General features: G+C 46.8%; 1 protein-coding gene across 8 annotated transcripts in view; it reads left to right on the forward strand.

Moving 5' to 3' along the window:
• Positions 1–24,093, forward strand: part of Vps13d (vacuolar protein sorting 13 homolog D) — a 243,841-nt gene that overhangs the window by 149,650 nt on the left and 70,098 nt on the right. For all 8 annotated transcript variants that reach the window (XM_063235530.1, XM_063235536.1, XM_063235533.1 and 5 more), the window contains 4 exons: positions 884–980; positions 3,621–3,769; positions 11,752–11,886; positions 12,924–13,091. In XM_063235530.1, the coding sequence (XP_063091600.1) occupies positions 884–980; positions 3,621–3,769; positions 11,752–11,886; positions 12,924–13,091 (549 nt within the window). The remainder of the gene's footprint in view (positions 1–883; positions 981–3,620; positions 3,770–11,751; positions 11,887–12,923; positions 13,092–24,093) is intronic.

Consider the following 24,093-nt stretch of genomic DNA (forward strand, 5'->3'; position numbering starts at 1 on the left):
AACCCCTTTCCAGGGCACTTTGCATCACAATTGTGTTTTCGTGGACTTTGCAGGTGGTTGGTAGTGCTGAATCCACAGGGCTGGGGTCTTTATTCACCAGAGTCAAGTGTGTGGGAGAGTGTGGGATGGTCTAGGTTGCTCAGATGTAATTCTAAAACTCCAGAGGTCTAGGCACACTGGGAAAGATACATAAGGAGTCTGGCCTTACAGTAGACACCCTGCTACACAAGCCACCATGCTGTGTACTGGAAGCAGTTAGGACAAAAGTGGTAAATGCTCTTGGAGAGGGCCCCTTGCGAACGCTTGCTGTCACTGCAGCTAAGTCTGGAACAGCCGGAACAGGTAAAGGGGTGCTTCCCGTCTTTCTGGTTCTTTACCACCCGTGCCCATGAGACCGAGCTTGGCAGTAGCCCACAGCTCTAAGCCCAGTCATGCAGCTCCTTAAATGAGCTGCCATTCGCCTGAGCACTTTCCATAAAGTTCACCCACCACAGTGCATCCGAAGCTGTAATCCTGACTAATGAGACCCAGATGCTTTGGGAACCCAGCAACAGGGTGGCGAACTGTGCACTAAACATCTGGAGTTTTCGGTTGATTGTAACAGGGTAAGAAATAAGCTAGAGGTAATTTGGCACTATCATTAAGTCACGTGAGTAAAGAATATGACACTGGGAACTTTTCTTTTTCTGTTTATTTTTGTTTCTGAGGCAGGGTCTCACCATTTTGTTCAGGCTGGTCTCGAACTCCTAGACTCAAGCAGTCCTACTTTAGGTGCCCAAGTAGCTGGGCCACTGGGGCCACTGCATCTGACTCTTTGGGGCCCTGCTTAATGGTATAAGTGAAAGTTCCTCTCGTGTTCACCCTAAAATTTCTTTCTCTCTAGCATCTCTTAGTCACGGCTCAGAGATTCACAGTACAAATTGAAGAGAAACTGCTCCTCAAACTGCTAAGTTTCTTTGGCTACGACCAAGCAGAGTCAGGTACAGTTAAATGTTCGATGTTTGTATCTGGGGTTGACCCATGGATGGTATGTTTTAATCTGTAAAAACAGGCAGCCCAGCTGAGTGTGGTGGTGTATGCCTGTAATTCCAGCACTCAGGAGGCTGAGGCAGGAGGACTGTTGCACATTTGAGACCAGTTTGAACTACAAATTGAACTCAAGCCCAGCCTGAACTATATAGAGAGACCCTGTCTGATAAAAAACAAAAAACAGAAAAACAAAACAAAGTAAAAACAGTTGGCCCCCAGATGGTTGGCAGGCTTCCTTGCCACTCTGTAGCCTGAGCGAGCTGCTGAGGTGGTTTCTCTGCTGTCCCTCCAAAGTGGTGGTGTTATCTGAGTCTTGTCCACGAACTAAGCAGCCGCGGGTGGGTCTAGGTGTCCTGGAACAGCCAGTGGTAAGCAGTGTACTATTCCTCTGGGCTTTGCATTTTTTGATTCATCTGCTCTAGTGTAACAGAAATGATGTTAGTCATTTAGCAAACCACTTTGTTGCCTAACCTTTGTTTATTAAACAGACTCAGGGCCAAGAATCAGAAATCCCTCTGGTGGTTCCTTTAGTTTAGTTGAGGAAAAAAAAAAGGCTAATGTCAATTTAGTGGCTTTTGACATCCGTACCCTTGTGCCTTAATGTAATTATCAAGGTTTCTAGTTACTCTCTTTGAGAGTGAAGTCAAATAAGCTGTTGAAAAGCCAACATTTCCAGCGGTACTACAGAAGGTGTTTTTGTTTTTTGAGACAGAGTCGCACTGTGTAGTCCAGGCTGGCCTTGAAATCACTCTGCAGCCCAGGCTGGCTTTGAACTTATAGCAATCCTCTTGCCGTTACAAAAGTAATTTAACTGCTGTCTCCTCATTTTAAGTTCCTCATCATAGCCTTTCCCCTGCTTTTAACTTTCAGGGCCATACGTACACCTTAGAAAGGAGTCAGTAATGCTCAGCCTTCTAAAGCCTAAACTATGATAAACTGAAGACATGATAAGAAAGAGACTTTTGTGTTTGTTCATGTTAACTAGAGAGAAAAATCACTGCAAATATGTACAAGTATAGTACAATGCAAGGAAAAATACTTCCTTTTTCTAATCCTACATTTAGAATTAAGCTTGATTGGGGATTGGCTGAGGATAGCACACAGTGATAGTGTCTATGCCTATTAGCATGTGCAAGGCTCTGGGTTCTGTGAGCCACTTGAAGGCTTGTTGGCCACGTATCCATCCTGCTTTGATGTCTTCCTGAGTTTTAGTTTTTTTTTTTTTGTGCCGAGGATTGAGCTCATGCCCTCGCACACGCCAGGCAGGCACTTATGCCGCTGAGCTAAATCCCCAGCCCCTATGAGTTCTACTTTAAATGTGATTCTTGTATGTTTTTTGTAAGTTGCTCTAATAATTTTGCCCAAGAATTGTATAGTAGTTTAGACTTCTGCGCAATTTTTGTCTGCCTTTCGATAGAGGTTTGCCTCTGTTTTCAGTAGCTCCATCTGTTTCCTGAGCACAGACAGGCAGGTCTCTCGTACAGTTGTGTTTTCTGTAAATAGAATCAATAGTAGCTTAGACCATAGGTTTGTTTGCGAAGTAGGTATGTGCAGTCTCTGATTTTCTTCCTGAGGCATACGAACCTGAAGCGAAACCTGCTGCCCAATACACATGGGTGCAGTGTCAGCTACAAGGAGCACATCACTATGCTTGAGCTGTGTCGGTGCTTGTTACCTTGTGGGTGGCAGATTAAAAACTCTGGCTTGATTATTCTGTTTAAATTGATGCCCGCCATTTGTGCAGGGTACTGCTTGTATCAGTGTCATTTTTTGTGATCTCAGCCCAGTTCTTTTAAACGCATTATTTCATTCAGATTCATTATTTAATTGGTGATATTATTCATTAGTATTCACTCATACACGACTCCAAATCCTTATTTGGATATCATATAATGAAATAATTAAGTAATCTGGCTTATAAGCAACAACAATAGTTATAGGAGGCCTGTGACCAGCAAACGCACTTGTGATCTTTGGCCTTCCCACCTGGATAATTTTTTCTGAAGATGTTATTTGCCACATGACATCAACTCACAAGTTGTAAGACTCAGCTAATCGATATGTATGTGTGTGTGTGTGTTACTAGGGACTGAAAAGAGCCTTTACACTGAGCTCTGTACTTAACCTTTTTTAAATTTAATTTAATTTAATTTTTTTTTGAGACAGGTTTTTGCTAAGTCACTGCATTGCCCAATCTAGACTGAACTTGTGATCCTCCAGAATAGCTGAGATTTATAGTCATGGGTCACCATGACTGACAGTGGTCTATTTTTTTGTTATAAATATGAAGCAGGTCTGCTTTTATAAAGAAGCAGCATCAGGCTGGGCATGGAAATGCACACCTGTAATCCCAGCACTTGGGAAGCTGAGGCAGAAAGATGGCTTCCAGTTCAAGGCCAGAGTGGACTACATAGAGAGACTGTGTCTCAAAAAAAAAAAGAAAGAAAAGTCATATCACAATGCAGTACCTACCACTAATCTCTCAAAAACTAGTGAGATGTTTATATTTTTGATGAATTTTTCAATAGGAATATGACTCTTTGGACCATAAGACTAATAAGATTTTTCTGTGAATTCTGCCTCTGTACTAGAGGTGGAAAAGTATGACGAAAACCTCCATGAAAAGACAGCCGAGCAGGGTGGGACACCGATTCGGTACTACTTTGAGAATCTCAAGATCAGCATCCCCCAGATCAAGCTGAGTGTCTTCACCTCCAACAAGCTGCCACTGGACCTCAAGGTGAGCTGGCCCTGGGGCTTTTTAGCCCTACTTCCTTCAGAAAGCAAGGAGTATGTCAACTATTTGCTTTTTCTGTCTTTTGCCAGCATTTGTAGCAGTTATTTTTATAGGCTTTCTTTCTGAGATGGCTTCTTGACTAATATTTATGTCTTTTTGTTTAATGCTTAAATATAACTTTGCTATAGATCACGAAGTAACTACAGAGAATTACGTAAAGCCCACCTGCTTTCTCCTTAGCTCCTGGCTTCCTGCTAGACTCGGAGAGGACAAGCCATGCCCACACAGCATCTTCCTTCGTGCCCACGACCTGCCCCAGCTTAGTTCTCTCTTGCCCTCCAAGTGTCTGCCGCCTTGGGTCCCTGTTACCACGAATGTCTGCCCCTAAGGAAGACTCAGCCTCGTACTCAGTGCGACCTCGTCTGCCAAGTCTGCCAACCGTGGGCAGATTCGGTCTGCGCACCACCTTCATTTTAGCATTAAAATACGTTTTAACTAAGAGAGAGGGCCGGACTCAAAGCCAGCCCTAAACGTATTTTTTCACTAATTGTGCTGTGACCTAAACATAAGGACTTAAGAAAGTTTTGACCTGTGAATCCTCAAAGGCGGCCTGCTTGGTAGACAGGAGACTGAAACTCAAAGTGTTTGCTGCTCAGGCCTGGGTAGCAGCAGTGAGAGGACGGGAGCCAGGCGATTGTTAGGAGGTCTTTCCGTAGTTTGGCTCTTAACCTGCCCCTTACTGCTTGAACCCATGGGTTTGGCTGCTTTCTGCCTCTGTACTCAGACACACTTTATCAAGCCCGCCCTTTCCCCACTAATCACCGCTTCCCACTCTTTCCTTTCCCTCTGCCCTGTGATGCTCCTGACAGATGCAGCACTCTGGTGTGCGTTTCTGGGCACGAACAGCCGGAGGCCTGAGCCCATGAGTAGGAAATCCGGAGTTTTAGATTCTGCTGCTCGCATGGGCTCTTGTGGCTGCACGAGTGACGTGCGGGGGCCATGGCAAGCGCCAGTGCACTTCCTGGGGGAGCCGTGCTGCTCAGCGCTGGCCAGCTGTCCTGGGGGGCACAATTCAAGCCCCATGTTGCCAGATCTTCATATTTTTTAAAGAGAAGCCGGAAATCTGGATTTTTATGTGGAATCTCCTGGTTTTCTGAACGTTGGCAACCAATTCAAGTTTTTTTTTTTTTTTTTTTACTTTGCGGGCCTAACAAAACACATGTGTGGGCCTCCTGTGACCTGTGGTCTGCCAGCTCACAACTTCCAAAACAGGCCTGTAGGTAATGAGACAGTTGTCTGGTCAGGATTAGATTGTATTTTGACACAGGTAGGGAAAGGCGACTGCTTCTCTGAAGTGCAGGTGGAGAGTGAGCAGCCAGGTGGGCTGGTCGGGGCCAGGGAAGAACCTTCCGAGGACAGTGCAGAGTCATCTCCTCGCCCTGCTGCCCTGATGCCTCATTTGCTTTAATTTCATGTTTCCCAGGAGACCGAGGTACTTATAATTAGCATGGGAGCGAGGGGAAAACCGTGGGGAAACACTATCTTCCTAATATCCACAAGTATCCACTTGACTTCTGCGACCCTTTGCAATGGGCTCATTTGATGAAGTATATTTCCCCAGAACCCTTGGCACTCACCCAGCAAACCAGTGTCTAGCATTTCCTGCAAGTCAAGACTTCTTGTTTTTCAAATCATTGTTCTAATAGACGCAGACACCTGACTATTCCTTGAAAATTGCTCCCAGCAGAGAACTGGCCCAGACTGACAAAAGCAGTGGGATTCTCTGCAGTGGAGGTGGCTCCAGGCGGTGGTCACAAGGCATCGGCGCTGCCTGCGCTCTCCCTACAATGGGCTGGAAATCTGTTCTCAGAGAAGTGGAAGTAGGATTCAAGACTGAAGGCGGGTGCCCACCTGGCACCTAGCGAAGGGACATTTTCAGATTGCTACTGAACAAATGAGATGGCACAGCCACGTTAGCAGGCAGTGCGGGGAGCCCGGTGTGGTGATTTAATGTTTCTAGCAGGATGCTCGGAGTTGAGGCTTCAGAGTGAAGCTCTCAGCTTGTGGAAGTCACCATCTGTGTTTTGAGTTCTCCTGATGGAGTCTGGGGCTCATAAGATAATGTCATTTATTCAAAGAGTTTCCTAACACAGTAATATCCCTTTATTAGGTGGTCCTAGAAAGGGCAATCTGCACTTTCTGATGAATACAGAGTGGTTAGAAGTGTATGCTTAGCAGATGGGGTCCCTTCCCTGAGCAGAAGTCACAGGAGTCTGACTAAAAGGTAACCGTGTCTCCCGCACTGAAGAGATAATTACCTTGATTCTGCGAGCTCCTGCCCGCAGCGGAGCTGTCAGACATCTCCGCGGGGAGCCTCTTCAGGTTTACACTGAGGGTACATTGTTGCCAGATACAGTGTCTGTTCAGAAGGACTCAAAGCATTTCCACATCTGCTGTCTCAATTGGATCCCTGAGCTGGGATGGAGGAAGGGTGAGGTAATAGCTCATTTCACAAATGCAAAGACAAAAGAGCAGCGCTCTCCCCTGCCGGCCTCCCCCTTATTCTCCCAAGTTCACGTGCTAGAGAGTGGCCTAGCAATACTGAAAATGCTAGGTACTCTTCTGTGTGTGTTTGGGGCTGGGCTTTTTTTTTTTTAAGATCAAAGGAGTCCAGGAGCCTGTAAAAGGCTTCACAAGGTGGCCTATAGCCGTCTCCTTCCCATTTAGAGCATTGGGGTATTACAAAAGCAGGGCTTTAATTGAGCAATCTAGTTTGGAAGAAAACCCACATTTTAATGGTCAGAGAGCAAAGGGGTGGGGGTCAGGGGGAATTTCAAACAAAGACACTATTTAAAAAGCCTAAAACTGTCTTCTCAAAGGCTTGAAATAATTTGTTGGGAAACTTCAGACCCTTTACTTTTTTCCTCCCTTCCCTAAATAAAAACCAGATTTGTTAAAAAGAAAAAGGATCCAGTATTGTTAATTGTATTTCAGAAAGTGCCAGAGAGGGAAATATCCCTGTAGTTTTAAACACTGTCCCAAGAGGGAAATAGGCAAATGCCCTGCTTCATATAAACAGTCTCTATGTACCATAAACAAACCTTTAAAGAATGAATTCCAGACAGTTTTGTTTAGTGCAGGATAAACTAAGAAAGAAAGGGCAGGGCTCAGGGCGGAGCCGGGGTCTGAGGCCTTCCACACAGGTATTTCTTCCTGAACTCCGTTAACTGTTCCGGCGGTTTTTGTGGGGGAGGTAGGATAGACAGTCTTCCTATTTTTGTTAAGAACTTCAGAGCACAGCTTTGCTTTCTGCAGAATCCATTTTGAAACAGGAAGCTGTCTGGCCCTTGAGTAAATAAGCACAACTTCGCATACTGCTGTATTTCCTTAGTCATTTGGTTTCTACCAGAAAAAGCCCTGTTTGGCCTTTCCTTTTCCTCCCATCTCGCCTCCTGCGACTGGACCAGCCTGAAGGTGGCAGAATAACTCGTGCCACCCGCTGAGGGCCCAGAGCCGCTGAGGATTTTTACTTGAGGCCAGGCTATTTGTTTGGCTTTAAGCGCCTCCAGAGGGCCAGCATCTGTGGTTGGGGCTTTGGAGATCTCAGTCTTCCCCGCTCTTCAGTGCTTGGTCGCACGGAGGAAGTCAGGTTTAAAGAGTCTTTGATCCACTTCCACTTCTCGGGGAAGAGAGGGGTGCTCAGAGCTGAATGGTAAACAGGGTGCTGCACTGAGTGGCAGCCCCTTCCCATCCCGGGAGGAGGAAGTGCCCCAGAAGAGATGCAAGCCCCGGCTTCCGTGCTTGCTGCCCCTGGGGAGTTGCTGCTGTGAAGGGGGACCGTGGGCTGTTCTAACAGTTCTGTTCTAACAGTTGGCCCCGAAATTTCGGAGCACCGCTCAGCGTCTTCAGTTGCGTGCATGTGAGAGAAAGGGGCCCAGGGAGAGAGAAGCTGGGTTAACCGTGGCCGTTTAGATGCCTGAAATCCTTCGTCCTGGAAGCATTTCTTAGGGGTGGTCAGGGCCTTCCCAGGGCCACCAATGCAGTGGCCCTGTTTCCGGTGCCCGCCAGTGCTGAGTGCTCTGCAGGTGTCTGGCGCGTTCTGCAGCTCCTCTTCCTACTTGTGGCTGCTCTGTTTTTTTCCTGCTGTTTTCTTTTATTCTCAGCTGTCCCTCCTGAGTTGGCCCACATGGTAAAGAGTCAGTTTTTTCTTTGTGAACCCTCTGGTGATATCGCTCGTCTACGTTTCTACCAGGTTATTATTATTGTTATTTTTAAATCTCTTTTAGAAGCCCTTTATAGAAGTTTTGGTGTTGATGAAGCTTGCAAGTATTCATTTTATTTTGTTTTTAAGTGTGTGTATTTTTAATCATAAAAGTTTTTTATTTTTACATTTTTATTGCTCTGTTGCCGTTTTGAATCAGAATTTTAATTTTAAGTTATAAAGAAAGTTTTCCTGTTTTTAATAAAATTTCTTCCATCTTTTCCTTAATTTCAGTCCTCTAGCCCAGGTGCTAGGGATCGAACTCAGGCAGGTGCTGCACCACTGCACTAAATCTCAACCCCTAAATCTCAGTTAAATATATTCTTGTTCCAAAGGAATTTAAAGTAGACTCTGAAAACACATGCAGAAATATTAAGCGTTGTGAGAAACAGAATAGATAAAATTTTACCTTATAATAAATGCATTTTAAATCAGTAGGAAATTAGATTATTATAAAATTGGATTCATTCTTGATATTGTACTTAATGATAAGTTCCAAGTGGATCAGAGATTTTTTCATAGTATTAGCATGAAAAGTGTATTTATATTCACTACAGAAGAGTATTTGCCATACCTTCTAAATCATGTGAAATAAAAATATCAAGGTAGACATACCTTCAGGAACTTTTAACTGGCTGATTCAGAACTTCAACAAAGTCAGAGAAGAAAGTGTCTGAAGCCGTTAGAAAGCTAAGAAGACACCAGGATGAGGATACAAGACTCAGGAGAGGGGATGTTCCAGCGGGCAAACCCACACTCATTTTGTGTTTCTTCTTGAGACTTCTGATGTGCACGCAGTGTGGGCAGAGAGGCACAGAAGCAAGGTGGGAGCAGCTGCAAGGGGCTTGGCAGTGTCTGCAAGGGAAGGTGCCCCATCACCCTCCCGGGAGGTCAGTGTTGCACTGCAGAGCCGGTCCCGTGCAGTAAGGCAAGCCAGATCTGGGGAGGGAAAAGGAAAGAAAAGATCTGCAAACTGGAAAGGAAAATTAATATTGCTGTTTGTAGAGAATACGGCACTCTATCTAGAAAATCTAAAGGAATGTAGAAATAAGTTATCAGAAAGATTAAGTAAATTTGGGAGGATTATTGGTGAGTGTACATGAAAATCAATTGTATTTCTACACATCAGAAACAATTACAGGGGAAAAACTGAAAGCCGTCATTTCCAGGACCATTAAATGCTGTCTTACCTCTTACTGTATAAGAAGTGACCCTCAAATTCTGTGGTTTGTGGCCATTTTACTTGTTCATGGTTCCGTGGCCCAGTCATTTGGGAACCATGGAAAGGGCTGTGCTGGCCTCACTGTGGTTGCTCCTGTGCCCGGGCCATCGGGCAGCTCAGCCGATCCTGCGTGGGCTAAGGTGACCTCACTCACGTGACAAGCAGTCGCTGCTGGCTGTCAGCCGAACCTTCCTCCTTGTGGCCTCGCATCTTCAAGGAAGCTGCTCCCAGATTCTTCCCATGGCAGAGGGCAGGGCAGATGCTCCAAGACCTCCTGAGGCCTAGGCTCTGCACTGCACATTACTTTTTATGCACCCAATGACTGGAGCAGGTTACAAGGCTCATGAAGGTTCATGTAGAGGGGGCATGGATCCTACTTCTCAGTAGAAGATGCAGAGGACTTGTGGATATGCTTCATCCACTGCTAGGGGGAAATCTAGGGGTTGGTTTGTTTGTTTTAGAGATAGGATCTCACTCTGTAGTTCAGGTTGGTCTTGAACTCACTATGTAGCCCAGGCTGGCATTAATCTCACAGTGGTCCTCCTGCCTCAGCCTTCTGAGTCCTGGGATTATAGGCGTGCACCACCATGCCCAGCTCACTTAAGGGGAATATTAAAAAAAAAATGTATGAGACCTTACACAAAAAAACAAGGAAACTTTGTTGAGTGAAATTGAAGCCTTCAGTAGATGAAAGCATATGCCATGCCTAAATTGAAAGATTCCATATTATGTTTTTTATCAAGTTGATCTGTTGATTCAAAGTCGTGATGAAAATTCTGCCATGTTTTGTGGCAAATTAACAAGCTTTTCTGAAATGTATATGCATTTGTAAAGTGCAGAGTAGCCACAGTGGTCCTGAAGAAAAGGAACAAAATTGGAGAGCTTAGGGCCTGGGGTTTAGCTCAGCGGCACAAGAGTCATGAGTTCGATCCCTAGTACCAAAAAAAAACAAGTCGGGGAGTTTATATTACTAGATTAAAAATCATTACAGACTGCAACAGTTAAGGCAGTGAGGTATTGATAGAAGAGCAAAATTAAACAAAAGAGAATCCGGAAACAGATACATAATCATTCATGATAAAATTTACCCTGTTATGCCACAGACAAAAGTTAATGTCTTCAATAAATACCAGCCAGTCAGATAGCTGCAGAACAAAGACTACCCCGGTCTCTCCCTCACACCAAGTCTAGGTATGTTATAGATGTAAGTGTGAAGAGTAAAACACAAAATTTCATGAGTAGACATACAGGACTGTCTTTGTGATTTGGTTTAGATAATAACTTCTTAAAACAGAATGCTTTTATCATAACAGAAGACTGATGAGATGGATTTCCGGAAAATCAAACACATCTAACCAAGGCACCATTTAAAGAGTAACAGCCCAAGTCACATAATAGCAGCAGAGATCTGCCACACACTTACTCACCGAAGTAACCAAATACAGTATATATGGGAAAAAGCCTAGAAGGCAGTAGTAGCAAACAGCTCATTACACCAGAGAGCAGCAGGCTTGAGTTTGGATACCAAAAAAAATGACATCCAAATAGCCAATATGTTTATTAAAATGTATCTAGTCTCAGTTGTCAACAGAAACGAACATTAAAACCACACAGAAGGATCATGACACACCTATCGGAATATGTCTTTTGAAAAGCTGCCAAGTGTTGAGATGTAGGATAAAGGAATTTTGCAGACTGGGAAGAAACGAAAACTCGTTAAACTACTTCATAAAACTCCTGAGCTGCAGATGCTGAGGTTGAACACGTACCTTTGTACCTCTGTGACTCCGCAGCTCTGCTTCTGAGTAGATTCCCACTACAGTTGCGTTCACTTGTGCCCCAAGTGATGTGTCTGTACGAATGACTGTTCGTAGCAGTGGCGCTCAGAGGAGCATGGACTTTGAAATGACTTGGGCTATCATCAGCAGTAATGACTAAACGAATTGGATTTTATTTGCATAACAGAATATTAAATAGTAAACAGCTATAAGCATCAACCTAATAACATCTACATACTTAGTGTTGCTTATAATACAACAAAAGTATATACTAACGATTTGATTTATATAAAGTTCAAACAGGAACACTGGATCCGTGATGATCATTTCTGAGGAGAGAGGGTGGGGTGCTGGGAGTCTGCAGGGGTGCTGGGGAGCAATGAGGGAGGAACAGTAGTCCACTCTCTGACCCAGGTGTAGGTCACATCCGTGTTCTCTCTGAGGAAAACTCATTCTCAAGAGTAAAACCTGACGCACACAGATTCAGAACAGACCCAAAGGAATTAGGTCGTGAAGCCCAGCACGTATGTCTGGTGTATGTGTCTGGTGTATGTGTATTTCCCCTAACATTGTTACCTTCATAATTACATGGAAAATCCTTGTATAGAAATATTAAAGCCTTGACTCCTGCACATGACGTATAGCACTCATGGAATCCAGAATTTTACCACTCTAGAAATCAACACATAGCTGAAGTGTGTCATTTCCTTTTCTCCCTAACTAGGCCCTAAAAAGCACCTTGGGATTCCCATTGATTCGGTTTGAAGATGCTGTGATTAATCTGGATCCGTTCACTCGAGTACATCCCTATGAGACCAAGGAGTTCATCATCAATGATATCCTCAAACATTTCCAGGAGGTGAGCCTGGGAGAGGTGCTTAGTGGCCGGGCCAGAAGCAGAATGTTTGTTTTGCTTATTTGGGAATCGTGATTACTAAGACATCACCACTGAGAAGCCAGGGCAGCAGTGGGGCTCTGCTGGGTCACATCCCACGGAGCTCGTGTTTACCCTGAGAACCCTGAGACAGTGCATTTGATTTACGAGCTGTTTGTCCTGTCCCTCAGAACTGGTCTCAGGGGCTTCTCCTAGGTTAGTCACAACTCTTCATGGTTTAATTGATGCTTTAATAATAACACAGAGTACTGTGAACTCTTTATTTACCAGGCATGGGTCTACTTTCAACAACCACACCAGTGTTCTTAGAGCCTGTGAGATCTTGCCCTTGAGTTGAACTTGCAATTTTTTTAAACCATGTTGGACATTCTCCATTTTGTATTTATTATTCAGACTGCACAGACCAAAATGTAAAGCCAAGGCATATTACTCAATGAATAGATTAGTCAAGGTCATACCAAATGTATTAGCTTTCAAGTGAAAATATATTGTGTTCTTCCTTCCTTTTCTGCCTCCCCGTTGCCTGCCTTCGCTTTCCTAACTGTGACGTCCTGCCTGAGTGTGAAGAGGCGCTCGAACTTGGGTCAGGCAGGCAGGGGTGCAAGAAGAGTGGAGCCTCAAGCCACAGCTGAGGAGGGGCCTGGAAGTCTCCCTGCCCCTCCGCCCCTGCTGTCTCAGTGAGGATACTAGAGAGTACGATGCATGTGCTGATGATGCTTAGAAAGAATCCATCCCCTGACTATTGTTATTCTTCCACAGATCTTTGAACAGTGTTTCTAAGTGCGCTGAGTACAGTTCTTGGTGTCTGTATTGGGAGAAGTTTAGGTGGAGCAAATGAAAGGATAGACAATTTGTTTTGCAGTTGATGAAGACTTATTAGGCAGTTGTTAATAAGGCAGTGGGGATGGAGGCCAAGACAGCTTTCCAGCCTCTCCTTGGGATGCTGATACCCGCGTTTATGCCCTGGTGCCCACTTGACTTTCCTCTACTGCATTTGGCAGGAGCTCCTCAGCCAGGCAGCTCGGATCCTAGGTTCAGTGGATTTTCTTGGCAATCCCATGGGGCTTTTGAACGATGTCTCTGAAGGAGTTACCGGCCTGATAAAGTATGGAAATGTCGGGGGCCTTATCAGAAATGTTACACACGGCGTGTCCAACTCTGCTGCCAAGGTAAGGAAGTGGAGGGGAATTCCGTGATGTTAACCCCCACAAGCCCGTGGCATCATGGACCTTCCTAAGTTCCCGGGAAGACACTGCCGTCATGGCCTTTGCCTCCCTCCCCCTGCAGTGGCTGTCACCAGGGCCAGCGAGACCCCCAGGCCTCTCTTCCTCCTTCCCGTCCCTTCCCACCACTTCAGCCGGGTTCAGTCACTGCAGCCACCTCTTGACCCCGTGCATCTTTTGTGCCACCAGAAGGAACCTGGATTCTAAAACATGAAGTTGAATTGTGTTCTCTGGCCTAAAATTTACTGGCAAACCTTCAGAGCTCACAGGGAGAGTCCCAACTGAGAACTCGTCCTGTGGCGGCTCGGTCCTTCAAGGCATCTGAATCCAGCTCCGGAGGCCAGCGGGACAGTTCTCCTGCCGCTGGAGCCTCGCTGACCTTCTTGCTCACAGATGTCATGTTTAGTGGGCATCGTGTTAGTACACTACCGGTGTCCGGCAGGAGCTGGTGTGGGGTCTGAAGCTGGAGGGGTGGCTCTTGCTTCCTCCCCGGTGCTTGCCGGCTGCACACTGCATTCGGAGACTGCTGGGTCACGCGTGCTCTGGGCTGCGGTGGATGGCAGGGCCCGAGGGGGCCTCTGAGTAGGTACACAGGGACCTGCTTGAAGAGCAGAGCGGACGTGGCTGGGACAGCTCTTCTGCATTGCGTGGCACCCTTCCTAGCCCTGTGCGAGAGCTGGAGATTCGTCCCTTTGGTCCACATTGTTGTCTGGCAGTAACAGTTCTCAGTTTCTTTGAGACAGTGGTGTTGCCGACCCAGACCAAAGTGGACTGTTTGTCTTACGATTCAAAAAGAAAATTCATTGTTGGAAGGAGGGGTGAAAGCAGAAGCTCAGCTCAGGGCCGGCTGACTCGGCTTCGCTGCCGGTCTGCACCCTTCTGCCCCCTTCTGCCTTGACCGGTTTGCGCTGCCTTTACTGCCAGGCGACATAAACTCTCATGATGGTGGCACAGATTCGTTGTGGTTGTTTTAGCTCCTGAGCTTGATATAAACAGATACACCTAAGTATTTTATTTCTTTCTTTATTTTGGTACGAGGAATTGAACTCAGGACCTTGCGCTTCCCAGGCAAGCACTTGTGTGGCTGAGCTACATCCCCTGCCCTGCACCTAAATATTTAGTTGTAACTGCCCAGCTTAAAGATTTTATTAAATTTTAAAAACTATATTGAATGCTGATTAAAATAGGAAGTCTCCTGCATGAAATAATCTGTCTTTGTTGTGCTCCTGGGCTCACTTTGCTACATGCATACGCTCGTGGTGTGGCGAGAGGCTTTCCTCCCTCCTGAAGGGGAAAGCCCTGGCTGCACAGGCTGGTGGTGAGGACAGAGTGAGGAGGGTACTGCTGAAGGTGCCAGCCGGAGCAGCGCGTGGTGTGTAACAGCTGCCGTCAGGCCACCCTCTGTGTCCTTGAGGTGACAGCACACCCCGGCCCCCGGAGGGGGCGAAGCTGGGTGCTGCGATGGCAGGGTTGAGACCCCGTTTCTGCTCAGGCTGGCTGTTAGGGAGCCTTTGACCGCAGCCTTCTAAAGGGATGGAGACGATGCGAAGGCGCCTGTGGCCTCCTGGTGGGTGAGGCCTCTTGCAGTTTCCTCCCGCCTCTTGCGCCTCCTCACCCTTCCTCATGCGTAGACGTCTTATCTGTTTCCTGGGTCTTTTCTCCCTGGAAAGCTTTTCAAAGCTTAAGGGGCCTCTTAAGAAGCTTCAGAGTCCTCCCCGTCCATGTCTTCAGCCCAGGTCTGTAAGGAGCCCCCTGGCAGAGATTGTGCGTTGTGTTGGAAATCTTATATTGTGGTTGGATTTGCATAAGGGGCATTCCAGGGCCTGCGTCTCCCTGACTGCAATCCCTCTTCACATACTTGCTTGCCCTGAGCTCATCAGTAGTGGAGGCACATGCTGCTCTTGACAGGGACTACGGGGTCATCTGTTTGGATAGCTGAAAGCCTGTGCTTGTTACCGTAGTCCATAACTGACTGGCAAGATGAGGAAGCAGCAGAATGTAAATGACCGCTTCACACTGGAAGTGTGGACCAGAAGCTGGTGTATCCCCTGCATGCTCCTTTGGGCTATCTTTGATTCTGTGCAGGTGGCTGGGCTAAAAATCTCCATTTTCTTATAGTTTCATGGGCTGAAATCAGATCTTTAATGTTGGATTGGGGGAATGTTTTGTTTGCTTCTCTTTGTACACAGGGGAAATTTAAGGAAGTGCAAGTGACCACAGTAATCAGCTTTTGGCCTGGGAAGTATTCCTGTAGAGAGCAGTGGAGTCCAGTGATTAAAAGGACCAGGGAGGCCAGAACTGAGCCTCCTGCCCCCGGGACAGCTGGCCCCACTGCTGCAAGGAGCCCAGCGCTGTGACCAGGCTCAGTGGAGGCTGAGGCAATTCTGTGAGCCTCTTAATTATGAAATGGTTTCTAGGAGGAAGGCCTAAAGTTTTTATTGGATTTCTAGAAAGGTTCTTGCCTGCAAAAGATCACAGGCTGTTATTGTATGCATAGAGCTGTGCATAAGGGGAGCTCGGGCTGTAGTCAGGATATTGCATCTCTGGTTTCATTTCTGCCTTTGAAAAATCTTTTCCTTGTTAGTCTTGAGTGTCTTTTTAAGACAAGGCACTGCAGTGTGGCCACTTTTGAGATTTGTCATTCCCTGTATTTTTTGTTTGTTTGTTTAATATTGGCCTCAATTCTCGTATCTCCCTTTGTTGCTATCTGTTCCTCTCTGCTTTTCTTCTTGACACCCAGCCCTCAGAAGTAGCTTCTAGATGCATTCTGAGGTGACTAACTCGGCTCCCCACTGTACTGAGAATGTGTTTTCTACGGCTCCTCTGCGAGGTCTTGGCAAGGTGACTCCAGCCAGCCCTCAGTAGAGCCTCTAAGATCTGACCTCTCTTCTGAGACTGCAGCAAGATGGTTGCTTCTGGAAACCTTTCCTGGAATGTGGCTTTACAAAAGGGATAGCATAGAACGTTCCAAAACCCTTGTCAGACAACAGGGTTCTTTTGCAGCATGAACTGCAAATAGAATGCCTTCTCCAAACTGTGTCACGTGAGTATCTGCACTACTCTCTAACTAACTTGTTTGAAGGCCGGAGATTTGGGGAGACACCTCTCATTGAACAAACTTCCTCCCTCATCCAGATTTCCTACATACTTAAGGAGAATTACTATATAACCACCGTCAAAAAAATGAAACGTCTTTCCAAGCTAAGAAAGCCTCAGATGTTAGCAGTGGGGCCGGTGGTTCCGTTCTCCTTTCTGTTCCTGTGGAATCTGTTTCCTCTGCACAGTGGCCCCTGTTCTCCCTAAGAAAGCCAGCAGCAGCATCTCCTTCCACAAAGAGGAGGAGCACTTTCGGTTGTCACTAAAGAACCTCCGTTCTGTTCCGTCTTCCTGTTCCTCTGTCTTCAGTAAGTCATTATTTTACGGTTTTGATCTGAGTACCTTGTTGATGCAGGTGTGTTTTATGTTCAGAAATGCAGATATTTTAATAGTTTCCCTTGTTTTTAACTGAATTGTTTCATGATAGTCCATTGTTCCTCATGGAAATTAGAATTCTTTGTTCCTTATTTGCTACATTCATTTTACTGATAACTTTTAAGCTGCTATGGTTGGTTTATATCTTTCTCCTTGCTTTGTTTCATTTATTTCTACCAACCATAAATTTTCCAATGCAAACTGTGTAGGTATAAATTTTTGTAAAGAGGTAAGACTTTTCTGTTGATTTGTTGATAATTTTGTTTTATTCTGTTGTCTTATCCATCGCTTTACTTTACTTCAGTGCTGTTTGTTATGAATTAAGTCAACCCTTACAGTTGTGTAGTATTTTCTGCTGCAAACAGCGCTCGTAGAGAAAGGCCTTGGAGCGGCCTTTGGCCCCTGTGCTGCTGTCTGGCTGTTACTGATCTGCGAACATGTCCAGAGCGCCTTCTGTTTGTCAGGCCTGTGTGAAGAGACCCTTGATATACATTGTCTGATGCTTGCTTTTCTCTACCCTGCAAATCAGCACATGAAACTTAGAGAAATTAAGTGACATTTTCAAAGTCACACAACAAAAAGTGATGGGCAGACTTGATCTGTCTATGTCTAGCTAACCTTAAATGCCCTTTTTCCCCCTACACAATGTTTTTCCTGTGTCTTGCATGTTTCAGACTTTTTTCCAGGCACTTGAAAGAACATAAAATGTTAATGCTGCTACTTCCCACTAGAAGCTGATAATCTGACATCACTTGGTTGGCTGGAAAGTTGGCCACTATCACACATCCTGCCCAAAGCAGGACTCTGGGATGTAGGTGCTTGTGGTCATCCGTGGGTGGGAGCCCGGAGATTCACCTTCGCAGGTAATCGGTGGTGTTTTACTCGGGGGATTTCATTGGCCTGAGACAACCGAGGCTGTGTTAGTCCCAGCATATAAAGTAAGAAGTGAAGGGTATGTCAGGCAGCTTTTGGTCTGTGACCAAATACCTGAGAAAAGCAACTTAAAGCAGGCAGCATTTATTTTGGCTCAGGGTTTCAGAGGTTTCCGCCCGTGGTTCCCTAGCTCCATTGCTTGTAGGCCTGTGTGAGGCAGAAACATCAAGGCATTAAGAGCCTGGCTGAGGAAAGCTGCTTACCTGGTGAAACCTGGGAAGAAGGAAGGGGGAAAGAGCCACAGAGGGACGGCCCAGGGGACCAGGTGTGGTCCCCACAGTCCTGCCGCTGGGACTCACTCCCCTCAGCAGGGCTCCACCTCCTCTTTACATCACCTGCCAGTCATGCCTTCAAAGTATGATCGCCAGTGATTAATCCACTGATAAAGTTAGAGACCCTTTGATCCCGTAAGTTAGAGCCCCTCTGATCCAATTATCTTCCAAAAGTCTGTTCTCCAGATACACGGACCTTCTAGGGTCCGTAACTGTAACTGAGACCCAGAGAGGTAAGGTGAGTTGTCCAGGGTCACACAGGTAACTGCAGAACCAGGTCCTGACCTCTGGACTAGCACCTCAGTTCTCAGTTGTGGCTGCTAACTGGAAGATTTATTCTAGACATGCCCCCGTATGTTTAAAAGTAAAACAAACAAGAAGGGGAAGAATAAAAAGTAAAGGCCGTCCTGCCTGTGGGCTGCGGAGGTCGCCTAGCTTAGTGGTGGAGCATTTGCCTGGTGTGTGTGGGGCCTGGGTTCAGTCCACAGCACCAAACAGGAAGGAAAAAAGTGCTGCCTCATCTCAGAATGAGTTTTTATGGGTTTAGGAAAAGTGTTTGAAGATAAATGAGAGAAAGGGAGAGAGGGAGGGAGGGAAAGGTTCTATTTAGGTATTTCAGCAGACAGTCTAGCCAGGACTTTAGATAATGTTTTATTCCGTTTCTTTGTTCTCTTTGGGGACAGCAGGCTCCTTCCAGGAGAACCTTTCACCACACTTCACCCCAGGATACTAGATGTAGGGCGTCGCAGTGGGCCAGGGGAAACTATTTTCCCGTCCCTGTGCTCAGAGATCAGCTGCCAGCCTCCTGTCAAATATGCTGTGACCTTGTTGAGGGCAGGGAGGACCATCTGCACAGGGTTTGAGATGAGCATTTGTTTGTGTTTGCAGGCAGTGTATTTAGAAGGCTCCAACAAAACTAAAAGCACTGTTTATTCAAGGCAAAAGTTTTGTCTTTGCACAAAAGAATGCCTGGAGTGAGCGCCTGCACGGGTTCTGAAGGGGAAAGGCAATTTATGACTGTGTCTGTTTTCGCCATTATGTATGACTGCTCCGTTTTACTGTGGAGCTGATTATCCCCATAATAGCTTTTCCATGTACCTGTGAGCGAGGCGTAGGTGAATGCCTTCTCGCAAGCGTCGGGGCTTAGTGTGTTTGAGTTGGCACACGACCTTAGGTGAGATGAAATTCACTGCGGACAGTGAGCTGTCCCTCAGAGAATGCAGTTTTCGAGTCTCAAAAAGACTTTGATCTTAAATAAATCACCTGCGGGATTTCTTTTCCAGCCAGGAGAAGGCACATTCCAGCTGAAGGTAGAGAAATGACTCAGGTGTTTGGCGACAGAGGTTTTATTTTCCTTTAGTAATCTGAAAACTAAAATGATTTCCTTAGTGTGAGCTCCCTTTGGTTACAGGCAGCTTTTAGAGGCTGAAGGAATTATCCTCCCTTGGGCAAATCTCAGACATCTGGGTGGAGGGGAAGTGTGTTCTGTCACTAGTGAGCAGAGTCCCCAGGCGTCCCCCCCAAGCCCGCTCGTGGAGGGTGGGCATTGCCTTTCTTCTCTTCCCCCAGTCAAGCAGCTCACTGCCCTGAGGTAGAGGGCCGGACGTCCTCTTTTTGAAACAGAAAGGTGGAGAAAACGTGACACTTGTCTTCATTGCAGGGTCATGGTTCCATGAAGAACCTGGTTCTGCAGGGCCGTCTTGAGCTGAGGGCGGTATGCTGTGGTTTACGTCACCTCCCCGGACTGCCGTCTATTGTGCTGGAAACGATGCTAAGCTGGAAAGACAGAAAATACTCACGTCTCCCGAAAAGTGCTTTTCTACTCCAGTGTAGAGACTATGGTTACAGAATAGTGTGCTCAAGCCTTCTTAAGCTGGCTGGACACCCCGGGGGTTAATAATGCACCCTTCCCCTTGGCAGACAGTCTGTCTGCTGGGAAGGTTCTTTATCCCTTTAGTTCTTCTCCCTTTTAACTGTTTCTTTAAAAGTCTCTGCATTTTAAAGAAGAGCTGGTGTTTTCTTAGAAGAAAAAGGGGATTTCTTAGTAGCACAGTTAAAAATCAGAAAGGGCTGTAAAGAATGCAGCCGTGTTTAGTAATGACTAGAGTCTAATGTAGGAGCAGGAGCCTCCGTGTGCCTTCTCCTTTAATTGTCCGATTTCACGGGTGAGAAAGTGAGATTCAGGGCGTCGCTCCTGTACCTGAGGCCAGAGGGGACTGAGTGCCTGTTAGAGGGGGAAGTTTTAGCAGAGAGTGGAAGTGGGCTAGCCGTTTAATTTTGCTTCCAAAACAAGGCTTCTGGGTGTAAGCTCCTACCAAACTCGCCCCACTGTGGAAGCCAAACCAACACAGTGGGAAGCAACACCATTTCAAAGGAAAGCTCAAAGTCTTCCCTGCTTCCCAGCTTAACCCTTTGTGTTGGATTTGGAATGCTGTAGCTTTAGCTTCTGAGGTTTCTATCTGGGGAGGCCTTACCTAGTGTAAAAGTGTTGACGTGGAAAAGGGGGTTGGGAGAGTTCTCCTTGTCCATGTGGAAAATGTGCGCACCGCAAGTGTGTGAGTGCGGACGGGTGGCGCGCGGGCTCGGGTTCCTTCCGACTTGGACCAGGAGGCGTTCGCAGCCTCAGGCCTTTGCTCCTGCATTGCCTGCCAGCAGACCTGAGCTGGCGCCATCCAGTGAGCAAGTGACCGGGACCTGCAGACCGTTTTCTCCGGGCCATCTTCCTTGGAACCTGTGCTCCGAGTGGTAGTTTCTTTAAGCTGTTTCCTGACCTTCACTACTTTAATGATGTCTGAGCAATTAGGACAGACACTGTTCAGTCATCAGCACAGGATGCCTGGCCTAGGGGAGGATAATGTTCATGGCAGAAGGTAAATTTGTTCTCCCCAAGAGTCCTTTTCTTCCCTCCCACTCCTGCTGATCTCACACAGTGCTGTGAGCTCTGCGGGGATGTTTGGCTCTGTTCTGCGGGCAGCTTGCCTTCACCTGCCAAGCGTGGTGCCAAGTGCGGTGCCACCACTGGGCGCCAGGAATCGGGGTGAAGAACAGGCTCGTCAGTGTTTATTTCTGCTGACCTGTTCTGGGGTTTGGTTCTTGGAAGAAAGGGATATGGGGAAGTGATCACAGTTTCATCATTCCTAACCTGGGTATTAATGATGGGGCCACTTGGTATTTGTCTGGTTAGTTGTTGGTAACAGATCTGTATATTTTTGAGCCTGTTCATAAGCATGCAGCCAGGCAGATATTACTATTACTGTTGCTACTCCTATTGTTACTGTTACTATTTCTACCACCATTTTAGACATGAAGCCACTAAGTGGAGGTCAGTGGAAGGGAATAACTTGCTCAGGATGGCCTGACAGGAACTGGTAGAGCTTTGCACTCCTCTGCAGGTCTCCTGACATCTGGCACGTGGCTAGAATCACTTCTGGACCAGTATCTTACCTTGTAACACAGACATGGGCTCCACCTCTCTGTTACATTTTTCCGTTGCCTGGTGCTCTGTGAGTCTTGTTAACAGGTCCTTTCCTGCAGAGTGGGTCTTAGAGTCCAGAGGAAGATAGAAATGTTGCTCCCTCTCTTAGAGGCTTATTGAATTGTGTATTAACCATGGTGCTATTTATATCTGATATATGGAATCATCTATTTGGGGATTCACAGATGGTGAAAATAATTATTTGAACAAAATGTTTGTGGAACAGAAGGTGGTAGGGAGAAAAACTAAAGCTTATTGAGGATAGCATGTTAAATAACTTCTACAGTGTTGAAAATCCCCCTAGAAGAGACTGTGGAAGAGCAGGCCAGCTGCTTCCGGAGGCTCACTGTACGCCTGCTCCTTTCCTCTCATGTTGTGCATCTGGGCCATCTGGCAGGGAGGCCGGGCGTGGCCTGGAGTTGTGACACAAAGGTGCAGTTGGCAGTGTGGAGAAGAATATCCCGTGGCCCCTCTGACGGGCAAATGGCTGAGGTGGCCTCTCCCTTTCTTATTCCATACCAAAGGGGAACCCTCCCGAGGCATTCCTGAGAGCAAGGGAAATTTCTAGAGCGGCACAGGGAAGGTAGAGATAAGTTCAGAAGCCAGGCGGCACATGGGGGAGGAGGGGAGACAGGGAGCTGTCTGTCCAGATCAGGGTCCCTCCTGCCTGTTCTCTCTCTCCTTGCTCCTGGCTCAGGCTCACCCTGCCTGGGGTGTCCTGTACCCCATCTGGCCAGTGGCTCAGAGTTTGTAAGGTCCAGGCCAAACACTATGCCGAGACGTGGTCTTTCCCTACTTTGTGCTTCTGTCCCAGAAGAGACCACCTTTTCCCCTGGACATGTTGCAGGCATCTGGCAGCAGACGCTTACCATTACCAGTTGGGTGCTGGGTCCTTGGGAAGGGGGACATTATTGTGCTGTGTGCGAGAGAGAAGTGGAGCAGGTGCGGCAGCCACGAGCCCATGGTCCTGCTGCACGGGGAGTGTTTCAGACCCGTCTGGGCGCTCATGAAGGAAGTGCTGTGGGGCTCGGGGCTGAGGACACTAGCTGTCCCTCAGGGCGAGACCAGCCGCAGAGGAAACACGGAATGGCATTGTCCATGTGTTCATTCACATCCCTGCGTAAACGTAAAGGTCCTGGAAGGCAGAGATTTTATCTGGCATCATTTTTTTGTCAGTTTCCCCAGTGACTAGCAATACCGATTTGCTATGAGAAAAATGAAAACGATCCAGGCTTTTATGTAGTTCAGGAGTGTTCACACGGTATATATTCAATGAATAGTTAATAAATAAATATCTGCTTGGTGTTTTCCTGATTTGTATGTGAAGTAAATAAAAGCTGTAGCCAAGTTTACCCTCCCCCTGTATCCGTGAGCTGGGGGGAGACAGTCATGTGTGGACGCACAGGCAGGAGAGCCCCACGGTCATTCCAGGCCGGTTCCCTTCCCTTTGTGCTCACACGGCCTGGTGCAGCGCTGAGGCGCAGCCGGTGCCCGGCAGACTCCGACTGGGATCCCCTGGCAGGCTGCACTGCCAGGCCAGGCCCAGGCCTGGCTTTAAGTTGCAGGGAGACTTGAGAGACTCAGAGGGGAAAGGCAGGCAAACTTTTACATCAGTGAATTAAAATAATATCTGTGGGAATAATCAATTTGCTTTATTTTTTTCAAATTAATTTTATTTCAAGGAGAAACAAATTTTGAAACACGTCAATTCTAAAATTTAAAAATATATCAATCTTTTGGCAGGGGGTTACTGAGAATTGAACTCAGGACCTTGCGCTTGCTAGGCTGTTGCTTATACTGCTGAGCTATATCCCCGGGCCCTGTTTGCTTTAATAGAGGAAAATGTTTAAGTAAAATTTCTTGCAAGCTCTTGAAATTTATGTGAGTTTTTGCAAATGTTAATTTCCAATGTTTTCACTGAAATGAAAATGAAGGAGCACATGCTTTTGTGTCTTTGTGTTCAGGATAGAGTAGCCTGGTCACTGGGTTGTGCTCTTCTCCTCACTGGTAACTGGGAAATGAGCACAGATTGGGCCAAAGTTATAAGAGAAGCGGTGGAATGGCTCCTTGTGGTTTCACAGCCATTTGTGCTTTGTAGTGAGCTCCTGCTGCCACTTGATCGTCATGGGCTTACACATTAAAAAGTTGAGGATTGTCCCCACTTGACAGATGAAGAAATTGAGTCAGGTAAATTGGCTTCTGGAGGGTCAAATGGGAGCTTGCAGAAGATGCCGAGACGCAGACCTCTTTCCCATGGGCTGCACTGCTGCTCTAACCAGTGTGCTTTCATGTGTGTGGGATCACCAGCCTTGCAACAGCCTTGTCAGGCCAGCGGGGCTGGTGTCACCACTTCCCTTTCAGTGATGGGAAAGTAGGTCCCACGGGTCGAATGGTTCTGCTGAGGTCTGGCACTGGGTGTCAGAAACAGGGCTCACCAAGCCAGGCCCACTCTTTTCCCAGTGAGACCCAGCCTTCTTGGGACCACCAGTGGCGCTGCAGGTGGGCTGGGGCTGTAGGAAGCCCGGCCTCCGAGAGGGCCCTGCTTGCAGCCGTGCTGAGTGGCTTGAGTACGTGGTGTCCCTCGGGTCTCACTTTGGCACCAAGGGGCAAGGCGAAAGGGGCAGGGGCAGAGGCTTTAGCAGCCTGTTTCTAGGAGAGCCTTTGTGTCCGGTGGCGAGGTTTGCACAGTGCCACAGAAAGGCAGCCCAGTAACAGATTAACTCGACAAACTGGGAGTTTTGATAAGTAATGTGGAGAATTTACAGTTCTTGGAACTAAACCCAGGAAGAATTTGCTG

The sequence above is a fragment of the Cavia porcellus genome, unplaced genomic scaffold (assembly GCF_034190915.1).
Source record: "Cavia porcellus strain 051 isolate PalLab524CR breed Dunkin Hartley unplaced genomic scaffold, mCavPor4.1 scaffold_25, whole genome shotgun sequence".
Lineage (NCBI taxonomy): Eukaryota > Metazoa > Chordata > Mammalia > Rodentia > Caviidae > Cavia > Cavia porcellus.